This window comes from Oncorhynchus tshawytscha, linkage group LG33 (genome assembly GCF_018296145.1).
Source record: "Oncorhynchus tshawytscha isolate Ot180627B linkage group LG33, Otsh_v2.0, whole genome shotgun sequence".
NCBI lineage: Eukaryota > Metazoa > Chordata > Actinopteri > Salmoniformes > Salmonidae > Oncorhynchus > Oncorhynchus tshawytscha.
Genome location: NC_056461.1, coordinates 20,356,949 through 20,380,124, shown reverse-complemented (window position 1 = coordinate 20,380,124; position 23,176 = coordinate 20,356,949). Strand labels below are relative to the sequence as shown.

The 23,176-nt window shown below is 43.2% G+C and overlaps 1 protein-coding gene across 1 annotated transcript in view; it reads left to right on the top strand.

Annotated features, from left to right (window-relative positions):
• Positions 1-634: 634 nt before the first annotated feature.
• Positions 635-23,176, top strand: part of LOC112230507 (transmembrane protein 132C-like) — a 52,092-nt gene continuing 29,550 nt past the window's right edge. Inside the window, exon 1 of the mRNA XM_024396793.2 lies at positions 635-994. Within this exon, the coding sequence (XP_024252561.1) occupies positions 946-994 (49 nt within the window). The 5' untranslated portion in view covers positions 635-945. The remainder of the gene's footprint in view (positions 995-23,176) is intronic.

Sequence of the window (23,176 nt, the reverse complement as noted above, 5' to 3'; positions counted from 1 at the left end):
TAGGACTATTAAAAGCATGGTGTTATCTTATGATAGCATAACTGTCGTAGTGATTAACCCCTGAGGGCGAAATTAATGAATTACAAATTAGCTGGACACATAAAATCTTAGCCTACTCAGGTAGAGAGTATTTTACCGCTGAAGATCTGTCCACATACCGTGTTGAAAAGGTAGATAAAGAATTCTTATAGAGAAATTATATGAATTGTTTTGGAAAGACACTCGACGTACCCTATGCGTAAAAGACTGTAGGCTACGACGCACAACTAAAAATGGACCAGCAGAAAACGATTGAAGGGCATTTTACAAAAATGAACATTATATTTGATGAATGCTAAATATTAGATCGTTTTCATGAGTTGTTTTTGCAATACAAAAAATAACTGCAGCGTGTTATGTCAAAGACCAGCGTCGGGAGGCACAACCAGTGATGTAGGAATCATAATCTGCGCAACGGACACACCTGTAATCAACGGTCAATAAAACATACACAAGGTAACACTAAACCGGGCCAATTAAACTCTTAAATCATTTAGCCAATGCAACGTGTTGCAGGGAACAAACAATAAACAGATTAATTTAGGATAAATTATATTTTGTTGCATCAGGGGTGGATACTGGGACGGACCGTTATTCCCCAGGAGTTGCTCATTTCCCTCCTCGGCACCATTCGAGCAAGACATGTCGCACTGTTTGGGTACCTGTCGTTTCAGCGATGGCTGTTGACTGTCGGACTTTCGCCAGCTTCCAGCAATTGTACTGAGTAGATACATCAATTGTTTAATGAATGGAAAACGTTTATCCTGTTAGTATTTGAAAGAGAGGAGAGAAAAGTTTTGTGCAAACTTTTGGCACCTTCCCTCGGGAACGTCGCTAGTGACCGGAGTTGTCTCGCTTTTCCCCCTTTCTGTGCGTCTGGAACTTTCTGATTCATCGGAAGGAAAGATGACTCTTCTCTGCACACTGGGGCTCGCAGCGGTCGTGCTTTTCGGAGGTGAGAAATTCTCATATTCCACATTCATGAATAAGAATAATAGGCTATACTACATTTTCAGCACATGCGCGTCACACACGTTTTCTTTCAGGGGGAAGCGATGGATTCTGTAAAAACTATTTACATCTTATTTAAGTCTGTCTTCAGTTGTCAGTATCCATCATGTCCATTATATCCACTATTTAAATTGCCCGTAATGTAGTAGCAATCATATCGATTTTCTCTCAATTATCTTCTGGACATAATTTTCTAATGAAAATATATGATCTCAATGTGAGTCATCATGAACAAGGCTAAGAATAGGCATGGGTAACATAAATGTCAAGCTCTTTTTCCTGGAAAGCGGATGACCAAGTTAAATATGGAATAAGAAGGACTGGTTAGATGTGCTTATAAGATAAATGGGAAGTATTATAATCAAGATAGAGATAGAGAGGAGAGAAGTCATTTGGTAGACATTGGTAGTGACTGCACTCTACAAAATGTGTAATATTCTAAATTGAGACAGAGAAGAATATCAATATTTCAAGGGCTGTATTGTGGGGATTGTGAATGGAGCTAGAAATAGCTTTATAATTGTTGCAGGTGTGTCCCACCATGGTTTTGAACCACAGTCATGTTCTATAAACCTAATGCTGGGCTGAGACTGAGAGGGAGACTCTGTACTCAGAATGGCTGCTTGTCAAAGCCTGCAGTTGGGAAGAGGGTGTCTGCAGGGCTCTAAATTGCGACCAACTGCATATGTGACTAAATATTTTGCTGTGTGACCAGGAGTTTTATTCTGGGAGCACTGTGCGACTATGAAAACAATCTCCCAGACACAGTCAGTTGTTGTAATGATAAGACATCTGTACCTTTTGTTTCCAAGCTTCCTAAAGAATCAAGCCAGTGCAGATTCGTTAGCGTCATGGTTGCACCAGTACTACAGCAAAAACGGTTTGCACAACCAGGTCTCAACATCTGACCCATATTACCAGCACAACATTTTTATTTTCCTATAGTAGAAAGCTACTGTTTAATCCACCAATTTTTCCATATTTGTGTTTTTTCATCAGAAATTAATATTTAGAGTAACCTTTGTGTGTATAAAATATTGCTGTCATCGCCCTCATATTGCTGATTTGAGATGTATTACAATTGGGGATTTTGCAAAACCACCTAGTGATAGGTTTGAAAGAAATACATGTCCGTCATTTAACAACCGCATGCCATGATTAGATCTGGGAAAAACACACCAATCTCTTTCATAAGTTCTTTAAACAAAAAAGCTAGTTTACCAACATTTCTGAAAACGTGTATATATAGCATTTTGGAATGAAAATCTTAATGTTTTCAATACCTTAAATCTGGCCCGTCTCCTGGGATGTGGCAGTGGGAATGAGAAAAGGGCTGAATTGATTCTGTCCTTAGTTGGCTGTCTGCCTCCTGGTGTGTGGAGCCTCAGGGGATGTCCCTGTTCAGTCCCATAGACAGCTCTCCCTGGAGGGGTAGAGGAGCTCTGGGGGCTGGGTGGTCTCTTTTTAAGATTAGGATCACTGTTTTTAATGCTACATGAAGTGAAATGTGTTGTTTTACTGGTAATTCCAGTAGTTTTACTCTAGTAAATTAAGGTTATGGGCACATAGCCAGATTTTTTTTTAAATATTGTAGGCTCAGGGATTCAAACCAGCAAACTTTTGGGTACTGGCCCAATGCTCTAACTACTAGGCTACCTGCTGCTCATCATCCATACACAGCAAATTGGTCAGTGTTGATTTTTCAGTGTAACATTTCTGTTGATTCAGGAGTGAAATTCACTCGGTAAGAGTGAAATGAACACTCAGTGGTGTGAAATACACCCCAGTGTTGGTGTTAATAACCAGAGTTATTGTTTTAGACTGTGGAGAGTAAAACAGTCCCATCAAAACCCACACCCATCATTATCATATTTCCCAGCATGCTCTACTGCAGGTTGATTTTTCAAGGATTGTTTTTGCATGTACATTTATTAATTAATCTTACGCTACAAATGATAAGTAACATACAGTTTTCTAAACTAATCCAATCAGTTAGCTAGATATATTGCAACTGTTATTGAAGTGGTTATTCCAGGTTAAATGTTTTTTTTCTTCTTTTTTTCTACTGTGTTATTGACTTGTTAATTGTTTACACCATGTGTAACTCTGTGTTGTTGTCTGTTCACACTGCTATGCTTTATCTTGGCCAGGTTGCAGTTGCAAATGAGAACTTGTTCTCAACTAGCCTACCTGGTTAAATAAAGGTGAAATATATTTTTTAATTTTTTAAAAATCATTAAGGAAGTCTTAAAAAAAAAATATACAGTGCCTTGCGAAAGTATTCGGCCCCCTTGAACTTTGCAACCTTTTGCCACATTTCAGGCTTCAAACATAAAGATATAAAACTGTATTTTTTTGTGAAGAATCAACAACAAGTGGGACACAATCATGAAGTGGAACGACATTTATTGGATATTTCAAACTTTTTTAACAAATCAAAAACTGAAAAATTGGGCGTGCAAAATTATTCAGCCCCTTTACTTTCAGTGCAGCAAACTCTCCAGAAGTTCAGTGAGGATCTCTGAATGATCCAATGTTGACCTAAATGACTAATGATGATATCTTTATGTTTGAAGCCTGAAATGTGGCAAAAGGTCGCAAAGTTCAAGGGGGCCGAATACTTTCGCAAGGCACTGTATATATATTTTTTTAAAGTTTCCTAACCCTTGATAGTCTTTCTGAATGCAGGTTGCAGGTGAATAACAATTCCAACTGTTGGATATCCTAACTCTGGCTTCCAATAGTAATTACACATCACTTTGCAAGCCAGCATTATGTGACTTGCAGGCCTGATGTGCCTGTAAACCAGGGGTTTCCTAACATTATTGTGTTAGGATGAAACTAGGCCATCAAACTAACCCACTGGGCACAGACGTCAATTCCACGTCTAAACTCAGCAAAAAAAAAGAAACGTCCCTTTTTCAGGACCCTGTCTTTCAAAGATAATTAATCCAAATCCAAATAACTTCACAGATCTTCATTATAAAGTGTTTAAACACTGTTTCACATGCTTGATCAATGAACCATAAACATTTAGTGAACATGCACCTGTGGAACGGTCGTTAAGACACTAACAGCTTACAGACGGTAGGCAATTAAGGTCACAGTTATCAAAACTTAAACACTAAAGAGGCCTTTCTACTGACTCTGAAAGACTGACTCTGAACGTGCCTTAGGCATGCTGCAAGGAGGCATGAGTACTGCAGATGTGGCCAGGGCAAGAAATTGCAATGTCCGTACTGTGAGATATCTAAGACAGCGCTACAGGGAGACAGGACGGACAGCTGATCGTGCTCACAGTGGCAGACCACGTGTATCAACACCTGCACAGGATCGGTATATCTGAACATCACACCTGCGGGACAGGTACAGGATGGCAACAACAACTGCCCGAATTACACCAGGAATGCACAATCCCTCCATCAGTGCTCACACTGTCCAGAATAGGCTGAGAGAAATAGGACTGAGGGCTTGTAGGCCTGTTGTAAGGCAGGTCCTCAGCAGACATCACCGGCAACAACGTCGGCTATGGGCACAAACTCACCGTCGCTGGACCAGACAGGACTGGCAAAAAGTGCTCTTCACTGACAAGTCGCGGTTTTGTCTCACCAGGGGTGATGGTCGGATTTGCGTTTATCGCCGAAGGAATGAGCATTACACAGAGGCCTGTACTCTGGAGCGGGATCGATTTGGAGGTGGAGGGTCCGTCATGGTCTGGGGCAGTGCGTCACAGCATCATCGGACTGAGCTTGTTGTCATTGCAGGCAATCTCACAGCTGTGCGTTACCTCCCGTATGTGGTAACCTTCCTGTAGGCTCATCCTGACATGACCCTCCAGCATGACAATGCCACCAGCCATACTGCTTGTTCTGTGCGTGATTTCCTGCAAGACAGGAATATCAATGTTCTGCCATGGCCAGCGAAGAGCCCGGATCTCAATTCCGTTGAGCATATCTGGGACCTGTTGGATTGGAGGGTGAGGGCTAGGGCCATTCCCCCAAGAAATGTCCCGGGACTTGCAGGTGCCTTGGTGGAAGAGTGGGGTAACATCTCACAGCAAGAACTGGCAAATCTGGTGCAGTCCACGAGGAGGATGTGCACTGCAGTACTAAATGCAGCTGGTGGCCACACCAGATACTGACTGTTACTTTTGATTTTGACCTCCCTTTGTGCAAGGACACATTATTCCATTTCTGTTAGTCGGATGTCTGTGGAACTTGTTCAGTTTGTGTCTCAGTTGTTGAATCTTGTTATGGTCAATCAACTATTTACACATGTTAAGTTTGCTGAAAATAAACGCATTTGACAGTGAGAGGACGTTTATTTTTTTGCTGAGTTTACTTCCAGTTGGTTCAACATAATTTCATTGAAATGACACAGAAACAATGTTGATTTAACCAGTGTGTCCCCAGTGGGAAGGCCTTATGAAATATGTAATGTATTATCATATATTGTAATTTAAATTATGCTATTCACCTAGGTACTCATTAGGTGAAAGCCACAGGCATTTAAAAAGAAAGAATTTAACAACCATGTCTATGTCACTAACAAATACAGTCATGGGTGGTAGCTCTATAATTCACTCGAAAAGAAAAGGCACCATGGGGAAATATGCAAATGAGGCTTTACACCATAGTGTTAAAACAACACCCAAAATGACTTACACACACACACACACACACTTTTTCACTGCAGAAGAACAGAGGTCAGACCTATAAGACTGGCTGAACAGTAGAATAAAACAAGCCATGCTTCTTATTGGACTTCATGGTTAGGGAGCAGCATTGTAAAGAGCTGCAAGGAGAGATGGTGTGTAAAAACACCACGAAGGCTGCCGCAGTGGACCAGCACATATAGGACCAGTATTCTACAGAGCAGTTTATAAGCGTCGTAACTGTCACGCCCTGACCGTAGTTCCTTTTTTATGTCTCTATTTTGGTTTGGTCGGGGCGTGAGTTGGGGTGGGCATTCTATGTTGTTTTTCTATGTTTTCTTTTCTATGCGTTTGGCCTGGTATGGTTCCCAATCAGAGGCAGCTGTCTATCGTTGTCTCTGATTGAGAAGCATACTTAGGTATCCTTTTCCCACCTGGTGTTTGTGGGTAGTTGTTTCCTGTTTTGTGTTTTCACCTTTCAGGACTGTTTCGATTTTTCATTTCTTACATTCACGCTGTTATTTTGTATGTTCGTGTTCGGTGTTAATAAATGAACATGGACACTTACCACGCTGCGTTTTGGTCCGATCCTTCCTACTCCTCATCCGATGAAAACGAAGATCGTTACAGTAACATGAACACACTGGTAATAAACTGGAGGGAATATATCTTTTTAATTTTTAAAATGTGTTCTTTATTTTATTATTATTATTTTTTTTAACTAGGCAAGTGAGTTAAGAACAAATTCTTATTTACAATGACGTTATTATTTACAATGACTACCCCGGCCAAACCCGGACGATACTGGGCCAATTGTGCGCCACTCTATGGGACCCCCAATCACGACCGGATGTGATGCAGCCTGGATATTGAGGAGGGTTAAGTACATTAATCTGATTGCCCTTCCTCAAACCAATGCTGATGCCACAGCCTGATTGCTGTAAACCATGAATATTAGATCAGATTTGAAAATACAATCTATTTTTATTTTAATGTGATCTTTCAGATATACAGTAACATCCACCTGTTGGGAAGGTAAAGAGGGAGTCGAGAGAGATAATGGAAAGTGAGACAATGAGACAGGCAGCTGCAAGTGCCAATATCTGTACATGCTTACGCACACACACGCACACACACACACACACACACACACACACACACACACACACACACACACACACACACACACACACACACACACACACACACACACACACACACACACACACACACACACACACACACCTATTACAAGTGATTTCTAGGGCTGTCTGCATGGCCTGGTTAGAGTGAAGAGGGCTGTTATCACCTCTTTCATAATATGGGTCTGCTGACAACATCCAGTTTACTTGGCTTCCCTACAGTAATATGAGAGGACAAAGGGCCTAGACACAGAATGGGATTGACTGTAGAGCATTGTCATTAATTTTCCTAGAGACACCAATGAATAAACCAATAGAGGATAGGAAAAACTGAATTATTTGTTTCACACGAAAAAGCCATATTACAACCTATGTGTTGTGAAAATTGCATTGGTGCTCTATAATCTGTTAGTTCATATGCCTTGCGACTGTGATATATAGGCCTTAATGCCGAGACAATAAGAATACACAGTGGCAGAATCAATTCAACCACACGTTTGTTTTTTTCACAAAATGGGATAGCAACCTCTGTCCGGTGAAGTCCATGACGCATATTGCATGTAATAGACAGTTACATGACCTACAGCATGGTCAAGCAAGTTAATGTTTCAGACATTTTCGGACCACTTAACAACTATTGATTTAGAACCACAGAGAGTTACCACAAGTTCCAAAGAAAACATGAGCTGCCTCCACTATTCCAGCACCATTTACACTTCAACATTTCAACATCATCAAATCACCTCTGCTTAGTCTAAATCACCACTGTTTAGTCTAAAAGATACCAAAAACAATTTAGTCCAATCAACGTTAGTTAAATATGATGTGGCTGTCCATGGTTCTGATTTCTGTGTGCGTGCGTGCGCATGCGTGTTCGTGCTATTAGAAAAACACGTTGACTCACCCTACTTATAATGCGGGTGGAAATGCCACCCTCTTCTCTTTCATGTTGACGAAACGGTCTGTCACTCTGTCATACAGTACACACTAATATTTTTTTCTCTTGTCCTAGGCTACCTGGCTAACATGCTTGCTCACTAGCCTAACTTCCATTCATGGGCAATGTTAGCTAGTTAACATTAGCCTTCTACATCTAGCTACATATTGAACTTCCATACTCTCTGGCCAGGGTCACAACAATGTATGAATTAATGGGTGGATCAGAATCGCCACCAGTACAAATAATTAAGTAATGGATCTCCCGAGTGGGGCAGTGGGCTAAGGCTCTGCATCGCAGTGCTAGCTGTGCCACTAGAGATTCTGGGTTTGAGTCCAGGCTCTGTCGCAGCCGGCCGCAGCCAGGAGGCCCATGGGGTGGTGCACAATTGGCCCAGTGTTGTTTGGGTTAGGGAGGGTTTGGCCAGCAGGGATATCCTTGTCTCATCGTGCACTAGTGACTCCTGTGGTGGGCCGGGCGGAGTGCATGCTGACACGGTCGCCAGGTGTACGGTGTTTCCTCTGACACATTGGTGGGGCTGGCTTCTGGGTTGGCTGGGCAGTGTGGCTTGGTTGGGTTGTGTTTTGGAGGAGGCATGGCTCTCGACCTTCGCCTCTCCTGAGTCCGTACGGGAGTTGCAGCAATGAGACAAGACTGTAACTACTACCAATTGGATACCACAAGATTGGGGAGGATTTAAAAAAAAATCAAAAATAAAGTAAAACCACAAGTCTAAATCCCTATCTCCATCGATGACTAATTTAGGAAAGGCCAAATTTTAGCTAGCCACCGGAGAACAACAACACAACGAGAGGCAACAATTCTAGTTTTTCTGTCAATGAAGTTTACTTGGCTTCCCTACATGCTCTCAATTATATTTGGTAGGAGTGAGGCCAAAATCCAAGCTGGCTTCCCTTGACACTTTTTTTTGGTGCACCAGGACCATTCTCAGTTTAGCTCAATGCTGATTGCAAATTTTTTATACTTTTTTTTCATCAAGGGCGGCCAAATGCTCACTGGCTTCCCTTGCATTCAATGCTACCGGCGGCACCAATGTCATACTCATTTGGACCAGACAGCATCAAGTAGAGGCTGCCTATACGTAGAGAGACAGAGTGGCATTGTTTTTCTGGCTCGGCTGCTATCTCCTGTGAGGTACATCCAGCCTCTTGTGAATTGAAGGAAAATTATGAAACACAGTGAGACAAAAGATAAATTATTTTATGTTTTAAAATTTAAAATACATTTATTTGGGGGGGAAGCCTGGCTTCTCTTGCCATACATGAATGCACGCCACTGCTTGGTTGTTTGCTGTCTGAGCTCTGGGAGTCTGAAGGAACATTGTGAATACGGCAGACGTCTCCCCCGGATGGGTCTGGGGGCTTGGAACCTCCATGCTGCTCCCCACACACTCATCACGGTGGGAAAACAACATTAAAGCCCGCCAGGCGAGAGAACGCACCACGGGAGGTCTGGAGACATTATCATAGGTAACGGAGCATTAGTTAAAGGACTGACTAGCTGTAAGTAGCGGTCGTATCAGCAGCAGTCTCATTGCCAAAACTAAGACCTTTCCCGAAACAGACAGTTCTGCTGAGATGTTCTGAGGAGTTATTCGAGGAAGGAAAGAGAGGACGGCTTGACGCCAATCTCTCACCTGAGTATTTTACCTTGCTATTTTCAGATGATCTAATTGTGTCGTTTTGTCAACTATGTGTGTGTTATCTATCCATGTTCGCTCCTCTCCCTGTAGGTTTTACAGAAGTTCCCCACCCCGTAGCTGCAAACCTTCTAATTTAGTCAAAGCTCGTATCCTCTACAAGACCATGGTGCTTGCCTACGGATCAGCAAGGGGATCTGCCCCTACCTACCTTCAGGCTATGCTCAAAACTTCCATTCTGCCTTATCTGTTATCTTGGTCATTCCACACCTACGGGGGCTCAGCTCCCGCTCAGCCCAGTCAAAGCTCTTCTCCTTCCTGGCACCCCATTGGTGGAACGAGCATCCCCCTGAAGATAGAAAAGCAGAGTCCCTGCCCATCTTACGAAAACAATTGAAACCTCTTTATAGAGCATCTTAAATAAGACATCTATCTTATCTACCCCATTAAAAAAATATTTACTAAATAAAATAAATCAATTGCACTTTTCTTTTCCTACAAGCACTGAATGTGCTGATAACTTCTGTATTGAGGAAAAATGTAATTACTATCTTAATATGAATGCACTTATTGTAAGTCGTTTTGAATAAAAGCATCTGCTAAATGACTAAAATATGATACCACACATCTACACAACCAGGACTAATAGACAGGGAGACATTAGCCAATCAAGGCTTAGATAACTCATGCACTGCCTGGAAAGAATGACGGAGGGATCACTGATTCTCCTCTCCTCCGCTGGCAGCTCTAATCCCTGAGGAGCTACCTGATCTTTTCCCTCTTCTGTCTGTCCTTGTTGTTTTAATTCCCTGTTGAGTTGGACTCACACGCTTTGACTGTAAGTGAAATGCATGAGTTTTAGAGGAACACGTCAGAGAACGTTTTTCTTTTGAAGGAGACAGATTTCTGTTCTTCTCAAAGTAGAAGTAGTTCAACCAACCAGGATTTGAAATACATAGATCCTGTGGTGTGCTTGTATGTCAGCAGTCCCATAACAACTACACGTCACGTTTATATTTTAATTAGATTTTTTTTATCTCACCTTTAACTCTGTAATGTTGGAAATGAACCCATACGTAAGGATTTCACTCTTAGTCTACACCTGTTGTCTACGAAGCATGTGACAAATACAATTTGATTTGATGTTATCAATGTTATCTATCCCCACAGAGCAGGATGTTGTTGGGCTTCTGGCATCAAGTTCAACATGACCTTGTGATTGATAATGGCTTTGAATGGTTCTGTAAGCTGGCATTAAATAATGGTCTGTTCCAGTGGAACACCAGTGGTTATTGTTACATGTCCCAAGTGGCGCAGCGGTCTAAGGCACTGGCAATTCTGAGCTATTTCATATCGATTGATTTCCCACCAGGTTCATCAAATGTTATAGAATGAAAAAAATGTAAACTCCTTCAAAAGTTCAACCCAACAAAACAAAACTCCACAACACATTTTTGTACCAAGAAGAAAAATGTAGACAGGTGAATTTAAATTTCAAACTTGATAGAGGCTCAGGAAATTAACCGGGGACCCGAGGGAGGATATTTCACACTTTAAAAAATGTGATTCCCAAACCAAGACGCAATTCCCTTACCAATTTTTAGCAACACTGCCTCGAGAGGTTCAGTAAACATCCACCAATACAGATGATATTAGAAATGGTTATTGCTCCATAAACCTACATTCGTATGTGTTAACCAACTGAACCGCATATATGCATTTGGAGCATGGATACATAAATTGGAACCTGTATAATAGGGTGCGCCAGGCAGCTGGCGGGTGATAGATAATGCACTCTAAAATCTGGAAGGATTCAACAGCTATTTCTTCAATATACTTACACTGAGTGTAGAAAACATTAGGAGCACCTTCCTAATATTGAGTTGCACCCATTTTTGCCCGCAGCACAGCCTCAATTCGTCGGGGCATGGACTCTACAAGGTGTCGAAAGCGTTCCACATGCATGCTGGCCCATGTTGACTCCAATGCTTCCCGCAGTTGTGTCAGATTGGCTGGATTTCCTTTGGGTTGTGGACCATTCTTTAAACACACGGGAAACTGTTTAGCGTGGAAAAACCCAGCAGCGTTTTTTGCAGTTCTTGACATCCTCAAACCGGTGCGCCTGGAACCTACCACCATACCCTGTTCAATGGCGCTTAGACTTTTGTCTTGTCCATTCACCCTCTAAACTGTCTCCTCCCCTTCATCGACACTGATTGAAGTGGATTTACCAAGTGACGTCAATAAGAGATCATAGTTTTCACCTGGATTCACCTGGTCAGTCTGTCATGGAAAGAGTAGGTGTTCCTAATGTTTGTACTCTCAGTGTATGTTGAACCCTATAACTCCTGTCAATGAGACCATACCCATGGAGGTTAGAGTTTTGTGCTAGGCCTTTTTACCGGTAGTTTGGTGTAGCCTATACGGTTTGTTTACTCCTCAGCAGAGTACATTAGATATAAGAATAAGATATACTGATCGATGTGCACACCCACGGCCAGTCTGGGTTATAAAATGGCGCCGGAGGAGATGGCTGACGTTTTACGGTCTCCTAACCAATTGTGCTATTATGTGTTTTTTTCGCAATATTTGTAAATTATTTTGTACATAATGTTTCTGCAACCGTATCTTACGGCAGAAAAGAGCTTCTCGATATCAGGACAGCAATCACTCAAGCTTATAAGAAATCCCGCTATGCCCTGCGACAAACCATCAAACAGGCAAAGCATCGAGGCAAGCAACACTGAGGCATGCATGAGAGCATCAGCTGTTCCGGACGACTGTGTGATCACGCTCTCCATAGACGACGTGAGTAAGATCTTTAAACAGGTACACAAGGCTGCGGGGCCAGACGGATTACCAGGACATGTGCTCCGGGCATGTGCTGACCAACTGGCAGGTCTCTTCACTGACATTTTCAACATGTCCTTGATTGAGTCTGTAATACCAGCATGTTTCAAGCAGACCACCATAGTCCCTGTGCCCAAGAACACAAAGGCAACCTGCCGAAATGACTACAGACCAGTGTTACTCACATCCATAGCCATGAAGTGCTTTGAAAGGATGAATGGCTCACATCAACACCATTGTCCCAGAAACCCTAGACCCACAACAATTTGCATACCGCCCAAACAGATCCACAGATGATGCCATCTCTATTGCACTCCACACTGCCCTTTCCCACCTGGACAAAAGGAACACCTATGTGAGAATGCTATTCATTGACTACAGCTCAGCGTTCAACACCATAGTACCCTCAAAGCTCATAATTTAGCTAAGGACCCTGGGACTAAACACCTCCCTCTGCAACTGGATCCTGGACTTCCTGACGGGCTGACCCCAGGTGGTGAGGGTAGGTAGCAACACATCTGCCACGCTGATCCTCAACACTGGAGTTTCCTAGGGGTGCGTGCTCAGTTCCCTCCTGTACTCCCTGTTCACCCACGACTGCATGGCCAGGCACGACTCCAACACCATCATTAAGTTTGCTGATGACACAACAGTGGTAGGCATGATCACCGACAACGACAGTCCCTATAGGGAGGAGGACAGAGACCTGGCCGGGTGGTGCCAGAATAACAACCTATCCCTCAACGTAACCAAGACCAAGGAGATGATTGTGGACTACAGGAAAAGGAGCACCGTGCACGTCCCCATTCTCATCGACAGGGCTGTAGTGGAGCAGGTTGAGAGCTTCAAATTCCTTGGTGTCCAGATCAACAACAAACTAGAATGGTCCAAACATACTAAGACAGTCGTGAAAAGGGCACGACAAAGCCTATTCCCCCTCAGGAAGCCAAAAAGATTTGGCATGTGTCCTGAGATCCTCAAAAGGTTCTACAGCTGCAACATCGAGAGCATCCTGACCAGTTGCATCACTGCCTGGACGGCAATTGCTCGGCCTCCGACCGCAAGCCACTTCAGAGTGTAGTGCGTACGGCCCAGTACATCACTGGGGCCAAGCTGCCTGCCATCCAGGACCTCTCCACCAGACAGTGTCAGAGGAAGGCCCCGAAAATAGACTGTTCTCTCAGTCATAGACTGTTCCCTCTACTACCGTAAGGCAAGCGGTACCGGTGTGCCAAGTCTTGGACAAAAAGGCTTCTCAACAGTTTTTACCCCCAAGCCATAAGACTCCTGAACAGGTAACCAAATGGTTACCTGGACTATTTGCATTGTGTGCCTCCCCCCAACCCCTCTTTTAAGCTGCTGCTACTCTCTGTTTATCTTATATGCATCGTCACTTTAACTATACATTCATGTACATACTACCTCAATTGGCCCGACCAACCAGTGCTTCAGCACGTTGGCTAGCCGGGCTATCTGCATTGTGTCCCACCACCTGCCAACCCCTCTTTTTACGGTACTGCTACTCTCTGTTCATCATATATGCATAGTCACTTTAACCATACCCACATGTACATACTACCTCAATAAGCCTGACTAACCAGTGTCTGTATATAGCCTTGCTACTCTTATTTCCAAATGTCTTTTTACTGTTGTTTTATTTCTTTACTTACCTACACACACACACAAACTTGTTTTTCTCCGCACTATTGGTTAGAGCCTGTAAGTAAGCATTTCACTGTAAGGTCTACACCTGTTGTATTCGGCGCATGTGATAAATAAACTTTGATTTGATTTGAAGAAAATGCTATTGCCTCTAGAAAACTCATATTTGTCTATTTCTACTTAGCATTGTATGTGTTGGAGACCAGTCACTAGTCCCTATTTTGTCTGAAAATTGCAATCTGCCATGGAATAGATTTAATCAGGGAATGAGAAAAAGCTGTTTTCAGGCCTCGATAGTTGAATATTATTGTGTGTGTGTGCATGTGAGTGTATATTTGTCTCTGTGCCCATTCATTTGAATGGGGTACAGAAGTCAAAAGTACAGGCAAGACCTTTTCCTCTTCAATGTGACTGTGTTGAACAAATGAAAGCAGGCCTCACATAATCTAACACTGGAATCAAGAGCTTCACCTCAAAGTCCTTACTTTCAACCTCCCTCTCCTCACATCTCTCATTCTTCAATTCTCTTCCTCTAAAGTAGTTGCTGTAGTTGGCTGCTCTGTGGGCAGAGAGTGGCGAGTGGCATCCGGCAGTCATTGGAAAATCCCGCTGACCCATGCATCATTTACATGATTATTTTCTGAAGACGAGGTCTGTGAACCCTGATAAGATCGTATTGAAACCCCCTCACCCCCTCTCATCCCCTGCCCTCCACTCCTTGAGTCCCTCACCCACTCCTCTCCCCTCCCCTGCCCTTCACCTCACACTAGAATTTAATTACGAGAAGTAACCAGGGCAGCGTGGAGCTCCAGCAGAATTAATGGAAATGGAAAAGGAATAGGCAATCCTGTCCTTCCCAGGCTGGCTCTGGTGACGCGGCCGACAGACAAAGCGAGGGGGGCAGCTCTCGTCTCGCTGAGCACCGACCCGGCAATTTCCTCTCACAGCTGCTCCCTCGTCTTGTCTCCCTTGGCTCCCTAGTGGCCGTCAAGCCCACCGTTGCCTGTCCACACACACTGTGGATACACAACCGTACACCACCAGACAACATGAGGAGATTTGTATTATATCTCTTAGTCCTTTTCCACAATCGGGAAAGGTTAGAGGTTCACACAGTGTTTTGTCAACGTGACAAGAGCTTCTGGCATTGGTGAGGCAGGTCACCAGAGATTGACCCCAAACTGATCACGCCTGATCTTTGTGTGTTTAATGTCATCTGATCCTTGCTTAGTGTCTCCCTTATCTTTCATCCAGGACAAGCATAGTGGTTTCCTATGTATCTCACTGAGCTGTTCTTTCACTGGCCGATATCCTGCTGGATTCCCAATTAGCACCGTAGTAGCTGTGCTGCTGTAGATCTGCCCGGAGCCAGCCCTGCCTGGACCGGCCCAGCACTTAGTAATGGAGGATAAGGCAGCACTTAAAAGGCCCACTTAGGGGGAGCCGAGACGCAGCCAAAGCCCGTGGATTTAAACTGAGCCGTGAAATCCCCTTTGTTTCGCTGTGGGTCTGTGTGGGTCTGGGGCTGTATAGGCTGCGGTCTGGGGGCTTCAAGGGCTGCTTTGCTTTCTGCTGCATAATTGGGCTCTCTTTACCAGAGCATGTAATCTCCATAAATGCAGTATTTATGCTAGGTGGGAGAAGAGGACCTGTTTTCAGTCGTGGGTGGGATGCCGTATGTGTTTAACGTAACTGATGAGAGGGACACCACGGCTGATGTGGTCCTCTTTGGTCTCACTCTCTCAGCCCGAAGTGGGGGGTTATAGAGAGGGGTTTCTTTCTTCCTGATCATCATGCCGGATGAGTCTGCCCACCTGTAGCTTTTGGCTGTAATCTTAAGCGTTTATCTGTAGTTGTGGTATTAAAGAGATACTGTGAGATTCTGACAGTTAAGATTGAGACTCTAGCATTTTCTACCCGCCCAGAGTCAGATGGATACAGATGGAACTCATGGATACTTTTCTCTGTTCTGCCGACGAGTATTTATCTCTACTCACACAGGAGTAGTAAAGGCCTAGCACACTAATTTGGTGAGACAATGTTTTTAATTTAATGTTATTATTAGTATTATTTAAGTTATCAGGGGCACGCCTCAGCACGCCTTCTTCCCATGGATTTGCATGCACAGACATACAAATGGTATCCACAAGTTCATCTGACTCTGGGTCAGACTCTATCTAGTCAATTCAAGGGACTTTATTGGCATGGGAAACGTGTTAACATTGCCAAAGCAAGTGAGGTAGATAATATACAAAAGTGAAAGAAACAAAAAAAAATAACAGTAAACATTACACATACAGAAGTTTCAAAACAATAAAGACTTTACAAATGTCATTATGTATATATACAGTGTTGTAACAATGTACAAATGGTTAAAGTACACAAGGAAAATAAATAAGCAGAAATATGGGTTGTATTTACAATGGTGTTTGTTCTTCACTGGTTGCCCTTTTCTTGTGGCAACAGGTCACAAATCTTGCTGCTGTTATGGCACACGGTGGACTTTCACCCAGTAGATATAGGAGTTTTTCAAAATTGGATTTGTTTTCAAATTCTTTGTGGATCTGTGTAATCTGAGGGAAATATGTCACTCTAATATGGTCATACATTGGGCAGGTGTAACGGTTTTCTTCCTGGGAAGGAGAGGCAGACCAAAATGCAGCGTGGTTATTTATAAACATCTTTAATGAAAGATGAAAACGTGAACACTATACAAAATAAGAAAACGTGGAAAAACCGAAACAGTCCTAACTGGTGCAAAACACAGAGACAGGAACAATCACCCACAAAATACCTAAAGAATATGGCTGCCTAAATATTGTTCCCAATCAGAGACAACAATAAACACCTGCCTCTGATTGAGAACCACTCCAGGCAACCATAGACTTACCTAGAACACTCAACTGAACACAACCCCATAGACTACAAAACCCCTAGACAAAACAAGACACATAAATCACCCATGTCGCACCCTGGTCTAACCAACATAATAAAGAAAACACAGAATACTAAGGCCAGGGCATGACAGCAGGAGGTTAGGAGGTGCAAATCAGTTTCCACCTCATTTTGTGGCAGTGAGCACATAGCCTGTCTTCTCTTGAGAGCCATGTCTGCCTATGGCGGCCTTTCTCAATAGCAAGGCTATGCTCACTGAGTCTGTACATAGTCAAAGCTTTCCTTAAGTTTGGGTCAGTCACAGTGTCCAGGTATTCTGCCACTGTGTACTCTCTGTTTAGGGCCAAATAGCATTCTAGTTTGCTCTGTTTTTTTGTTAATTCTTTCCAATGTGTCAAGTAATTATTTTTTGGTTCTCTCATGATTTGGTTGGGTCTAATTGTGCTGCTATCCTGGGGCTCTGTGGGGTGTATTGGTGTTTGTGAACAGAGCCCCAGAACCAGCTTGCTTAGGGCACTCTTCTCCAGGTTCATATCTATGTTGGTGATGGCTTTGTTATGGAAGGTTTGGTGAATCGCTTCCTTTTAGGTGGTTGTAGAATTTAACGGCTCTTTTCTGGACTTTGATAATTAGTGGGTATCGGCCTAATTCTGCTCTGCATGCATTATTTGGTGTTCTACGTTGTACATGGAGGATATTTTTGCAGAATCCTTCATGCAGAGTCTCAATTTGGTGTTTGTCCCATTTTGTGAAGTCTTGGTTGGTGAGCGGACCCCAGACCCCACAACCATAAAGGGCAATGGGCTCTATGACTAATTCAAGTATTTTTAGCCAGATCCTAATTGGTATGTTGAATTTTATGTTCCTTTTGATGGCATAGAATGCCCTTCTTGCCTTGTCTCTCAGATCGTTCACAGCTTTGTGGAAGTTACCTGTGACACTGATGTTTAGGCCAAGGTATGTATAGTTTTTTGTGTGCTCTAGGGCAACGGTGTCTAGATGGAATTTGTATTTGTGGTCCTGGCGACTGGACCTTTTTTGGAACACCATTATCTTGGTCTTACTGAGATTTACTGTCGGGGCCCAGGTCTGGCAGAATCTGTGCAGAAGATCTAGGTGCTGCTGTAGGCCCTCCTTGGTTGATGACAGAAGCACCAGATCATCAGCAAACAGTAGACATTTGACTTCAGATTCTAGTAGGGTGAGGCTGGGTGCTGCAGACTTTTCTAGTGCCCGCGCCAGTTCATTGATATATATGTTGAAGAGGGTGGGGCTTAAGCTGCATCCCTGTCTCACCCCACGGCCCCGTGTGAAGAAATGTGTGTGTTTTTAGCCAATTTTAACCGCACACGTATTGTTTGTGTACATGGATTTTATAATGTCGTATGTTTTACCTCCAACACCACTTTCCATCAATTTGTATAGCAGGCCCTCATGCCAAATTGAGTCGAAGGCTTTTTTGAAATCAACAAAGCATGAGAAGACTTTGCCTTTTTTTTGTTTGTTTGGTTGTCAATTAGGGTGTGCAGGGTGAATACATGGTCTGTTGTATGGTAATTTGGGAAAAAGCCAATTTGACATTTGCTCAGTACATTGTTTTCATTGAGGAAATGTACGAGTCTGCTGTTAATGATAATGCAGAGGATTTTCCCAAGGTTACTGTTGACGCATATCCCACGGTAGTTATTGGGGTCAAATTTGTCTCCACTTTTGTGGATTGGGTGATCAGTCCTTGTTTCCAAATATTTGGGAAGATGCCAGAGCTAATGATGATGTTAAAGAGTTTTAGTATAGCCAATTGGAATTTGTTGTCTGTATATTTGATCATTTCATTAAGGATACCATCAACACCACAGGCCTTTTTGGGTTGGAGGGTTTTTATTTTGTCCTGTAGCTCATTCAAGGTAATTGGAGAATCCAGTGGGTTCTAGTAGTCTTTAATAGTTTATTCTAAGATTTGTATTTGATCATGTATATGTTTTTTCTCTTTATTCTTTGTTATAGAGCCAAAAGGATTGGAGAAGTGGTTTACCAATACATCTCCATTTTGGATAGATAATTCTTCGTGTTGTTGTTTGTTTCGTTTTTTCCAATATTCCCAGAAGTGGTTAGAGTCTATGGATTCTTCAATTACATTGAGCTGATTTCTGATGTGCTGTTCCTTCTTTTTCCGTAGTGTATTTCTTTATTGTTTTAGTGATTCACCATAGTGAAGGCGTAGACTCAGGTTTTCCGGGTCTCTATGTTTTTGGTTGGACAGGTTTCTCAATTTCTTTCTTAGATTTTTGCATTCTTCATCAAACCATTTGTCATTGTTGTTCATTTTCTTCGGTTTTCTATTTGACATTTTTTAGATATGATAGGGAAGCCTAGTGGTCAAATATCTATCTATCTATCTATCTATCTATCTATCGCCAATCATAGTTCATCTCCAGAGACAGAGCTTCACACCTATGACCTGGCTGTGAGAGGAAGTCTGTATGTGAAGGAACACAGCACAGTGGCCTGCTATAGAAAGAAGCACATTTAGGCATCAAACAAACTGCTTCACACAGAGAACACACGCTGAGAAAGTCCTTTGGAGTACACTACACAGAGGAAACATTTTAACGACTTTTTTGATGAACACACGCTAGTGAAAGGCTTCATGATCAACTGTATTGATGACTTGCCATAAAATACACCACAGAACTAATTCTAAAGCTGTACCTTACCTCCAACATGTTTACTCTCAGCCCCATGTGAGATTATTCCCAATGTTATTACATCCACTCTCTCCCGCACTCTTTCCATTTGTTTGTAATTAGGTTTCACATGGCGCTGCTTTGTTTTCCTTTAATCCACACCTTTCCTTCACCCAGGTAGGCAGTATGTCACGCTGAGAAACTCTCTCCCCTCTGTACGGCTAATTAGAACTATTTTCATTCTGTTATCGTACAACCGGAACCTCTTTCATATGTAAAAAAATATTATTTTACCCTGTGGTGCGCTCATCAGATTGGATTTACATTTAGAGCAGATTTTTTGGCTCTCCCTCCCTTGAACCTTTCAGTGAGTGTGCGGAACAGGCAGTGAGGAATCTGATGACCTGACATTTCCTGGCCCAGCTCACACCACCACTCCATGCAGCTCACTGACATGGCTGCTAATCAAAGCTAGAAAATGGCTCCCCGTGGCTCGACTAAAATTCCGTCTCACTTAGTTATTCAACATCAGATGGTGGATGGAGGGGTGCTGTGTAATTTTGTGGACTGGAATGGGTGAATCAAAGACTCATTCTGAATCGATAGGATCAGTTGATGGATGGATGTGGGATGTGTTTGGCGTAGGATCTGGAAGGAACATGTTGTTTAGCTAAGGGACTATGGATACGTCTATGGGAGGGAGCGACTATGGTAGAACAGTGCTATTTGAAGAAATCACCCACTGGGCACAGACGTCAATTCAACTTCTTTTCCACATTGGTTCAGCGTAATTTCATTAAAGTGATGTGGAAACGACGTTGATTCAACCAGTGAATGCCCAGTGGGCAGTGATGAACTCACTGGGGAATCTATTAGTAAAAGGGTATTCTCGTTCTCCAGCTGTGTTTGACTCCAGGACTGAGACTGCTCTAGGTCTGGCAAGCACAGATCCAGTCCTAAAAGGCTAGTGGCTTTCTTATCCAGCCCTCCAGGTCTACTATTACAGGTTACTCAGTGGGACTCAATATATTCTAGACAGGGGCGCACCTTTCACTGAGGACAGGGGGGGGGGCATTTTGAAATTGCATTTTTGTCCCCCCAGTTTTATCATTGGAATGTGGTACAAAACGAGGCAACGGTGTGCTTGTGGACGCCTCCGAGTGGTCGGTTAGGCTGTTTGGAGTGTTTGTCTGACTGGAATAAAAAGTTTTCTCCCCCCACTTCTAAAACCAAAGTTGCTACCCCTGATTCTAGAGATAATCCAAGCACCACTTTCCCATGGCTTTGGGCTTGGGGCTGGTACAAGGAAAAGGGCACGGCTAGTCACATGATACTGACAGGACAAACACTGAGACTGGGCCTGAGTTTGACACAGCTGGGTTTAAGCAGGAAGAAAGCCTCATTTACTTAGCCAGACAAGCCTGCTTTTCATAAGACTCCACTAAATAATAGATAACAGGACAAAAGAGAGGAGACTCAAATGCAGACATTCACTGTGGCTGAAGCTTAGATCCTGATAAATGTGGTATTAGCATTAAATTAGTGCATTATCTGTCGTTAGCACAGTCATTTCATTAATATAGCAAGATGAATTGCAGTCAGATGTGAATGGGAATAGGGCCCTCTCCTATGCTAATCATCCAGCAACACACACTTCAATTATTCTCTCATCTATTTTCATTCTGCATTGTCCCAGGAATCATGTGAATTCTGAATATTCAATGAGTCTTTGTAAACTAATTATAATGTGCGTCTTCATAAACTAGGGGCTGCCTGTGGTGACTCAATAACACACAGTCAAAAATACATTGATTTTGGCTTTGATGCAGCTGTGTTGTGCAGGAAAAAGTCAGAACGGCATGCAATCAAAGAAATAAACATTGCTTCTTTATTCGTCTTTATATGATAATTTAGGCCAGCAATAACTTGTTGTACTGCTTCCAGGCTCCGCAATAGTATTGTCAGCATGGTATTCATAGCTTTGATTCAATTAATGGAGCACTTTGAGTGCAAGTCTCACTCCTGGCATCCCAGCTTTCTGATATTGTTGATGTGGGATATTGGAATGCTAGAGGCAGGTTGGGTTGGCTATTCAAGGGAAAGTATGTTGATCACTGGCAGAAGCTGGCCGCTCTAAGCAGGCAATGATTTAAGGTGTGTTAGTATGACTTTGTGCACTACTTCCGGCGCCGACAGAGATGGCCGCCTCGCTTCGCGTTCCTAGGAAACTATGCAGTTTTTTGTTTTTTTACGTATTATTTCTTACACTAGTACCCCAGGTCATCTTAGGTTTCATTACATACAGCCGAGAAGAACTACTGAATATAAGATCAGCGTCAACTCACCATCAGTACAACCAAGAATATGTTTTTCGCGATGCGGATCCTGTGTTCTGCCTTACAACCAGTGTAACGGAGTGGATCACATGCAGCGACCAAAAAAAAAAACGACTCAGAAAAAGAGGGAAACGAAGCGGTCTTCTGGTCAGACTCCGGAGACGGGCACATCGTGCACCTCTCCCTAGCATTCTTCTTGCCAATGTCCAGTCTCTTGACAACAAGGTTGATGAAATCCGAGCAAGGGTAGCATTCCAGAGGGACATCAGAGACTGTAACGTTCTCTGCTTCACGGAAACATGGCTAACTGGAGAGACGCAATCCGAAGCGGTGCAGCCAGCGGGTTTCTCCACGCATCGCGCCGACAGAAACAAACATCTTTCTGGTAAGAAGACGGGCGGGGGCGTATGCCTTATGGCCAACGTGACATGGTGTGATGACAGAAACATACAGGAACTCAAATCCTTCTGTTCACCTGATTTAGAATTCCTCACAATCAAATGTAGACCGCATTATCTACCAAGAGAATTCTCTTCGATTATAATCACAGCCGTATATATCCCCCCCAAGCAGAGACATCGATGGCTCTGAACGAACTTTATTTAACTCTCTGCAAACTGGAAACGATTTATCCGGAGGCTGGCTGCATTCATTGTAGCTGGGGATTTTAACAAGGCAAATCTGAAAACAAGACTCCCTAAATTTTATCAGCATATCGATTGCGCAACCAGGGGTGGAAAGACCCTGGATCATTGTTACTCTAACTTCCGCGACGCATATAAGGCCCTGCCCCGCCCCCCTTTCGGAAAAGCTGACCACGACTCCATTTTGTTGATCCCTGCCTACAGACAGAAACTAAAACAAGAGGCTCCCCCGCTGAGGTCTGTCCAACGCTGGTCTGACCAAGCTGACTCCACACTCCAAGACTGCTTCCATCACGTGGACTGGGAGATGTTTCGTATTGCGTCAGACAACAACATTGACGAATACGCTGATACGGTGTGCGAGTTCATTAGAACGTGCGTTGAAGATGTCGTTCCCATAGCAACGATTAAAACATTCCCTAACCAGAAACTGTGGATTGATGGCAGCATTCGTGTGAAACTGAAGGCACGAACCACTGCTTTTAATCAGGGCAAGGTGTCTGGTAACATGACTGAATACAAACAGTGCAGCTATTCCCACCGCAAGGCTATCAAACAAGCTAAGCGCCAGTACAGAGACAAAGTAGAATCTCAATTCAACGGCTCAGATACAAGAGGCATGTGGCAGGGTCTACAGTCAATCACGGACTACAGGAAGAAAC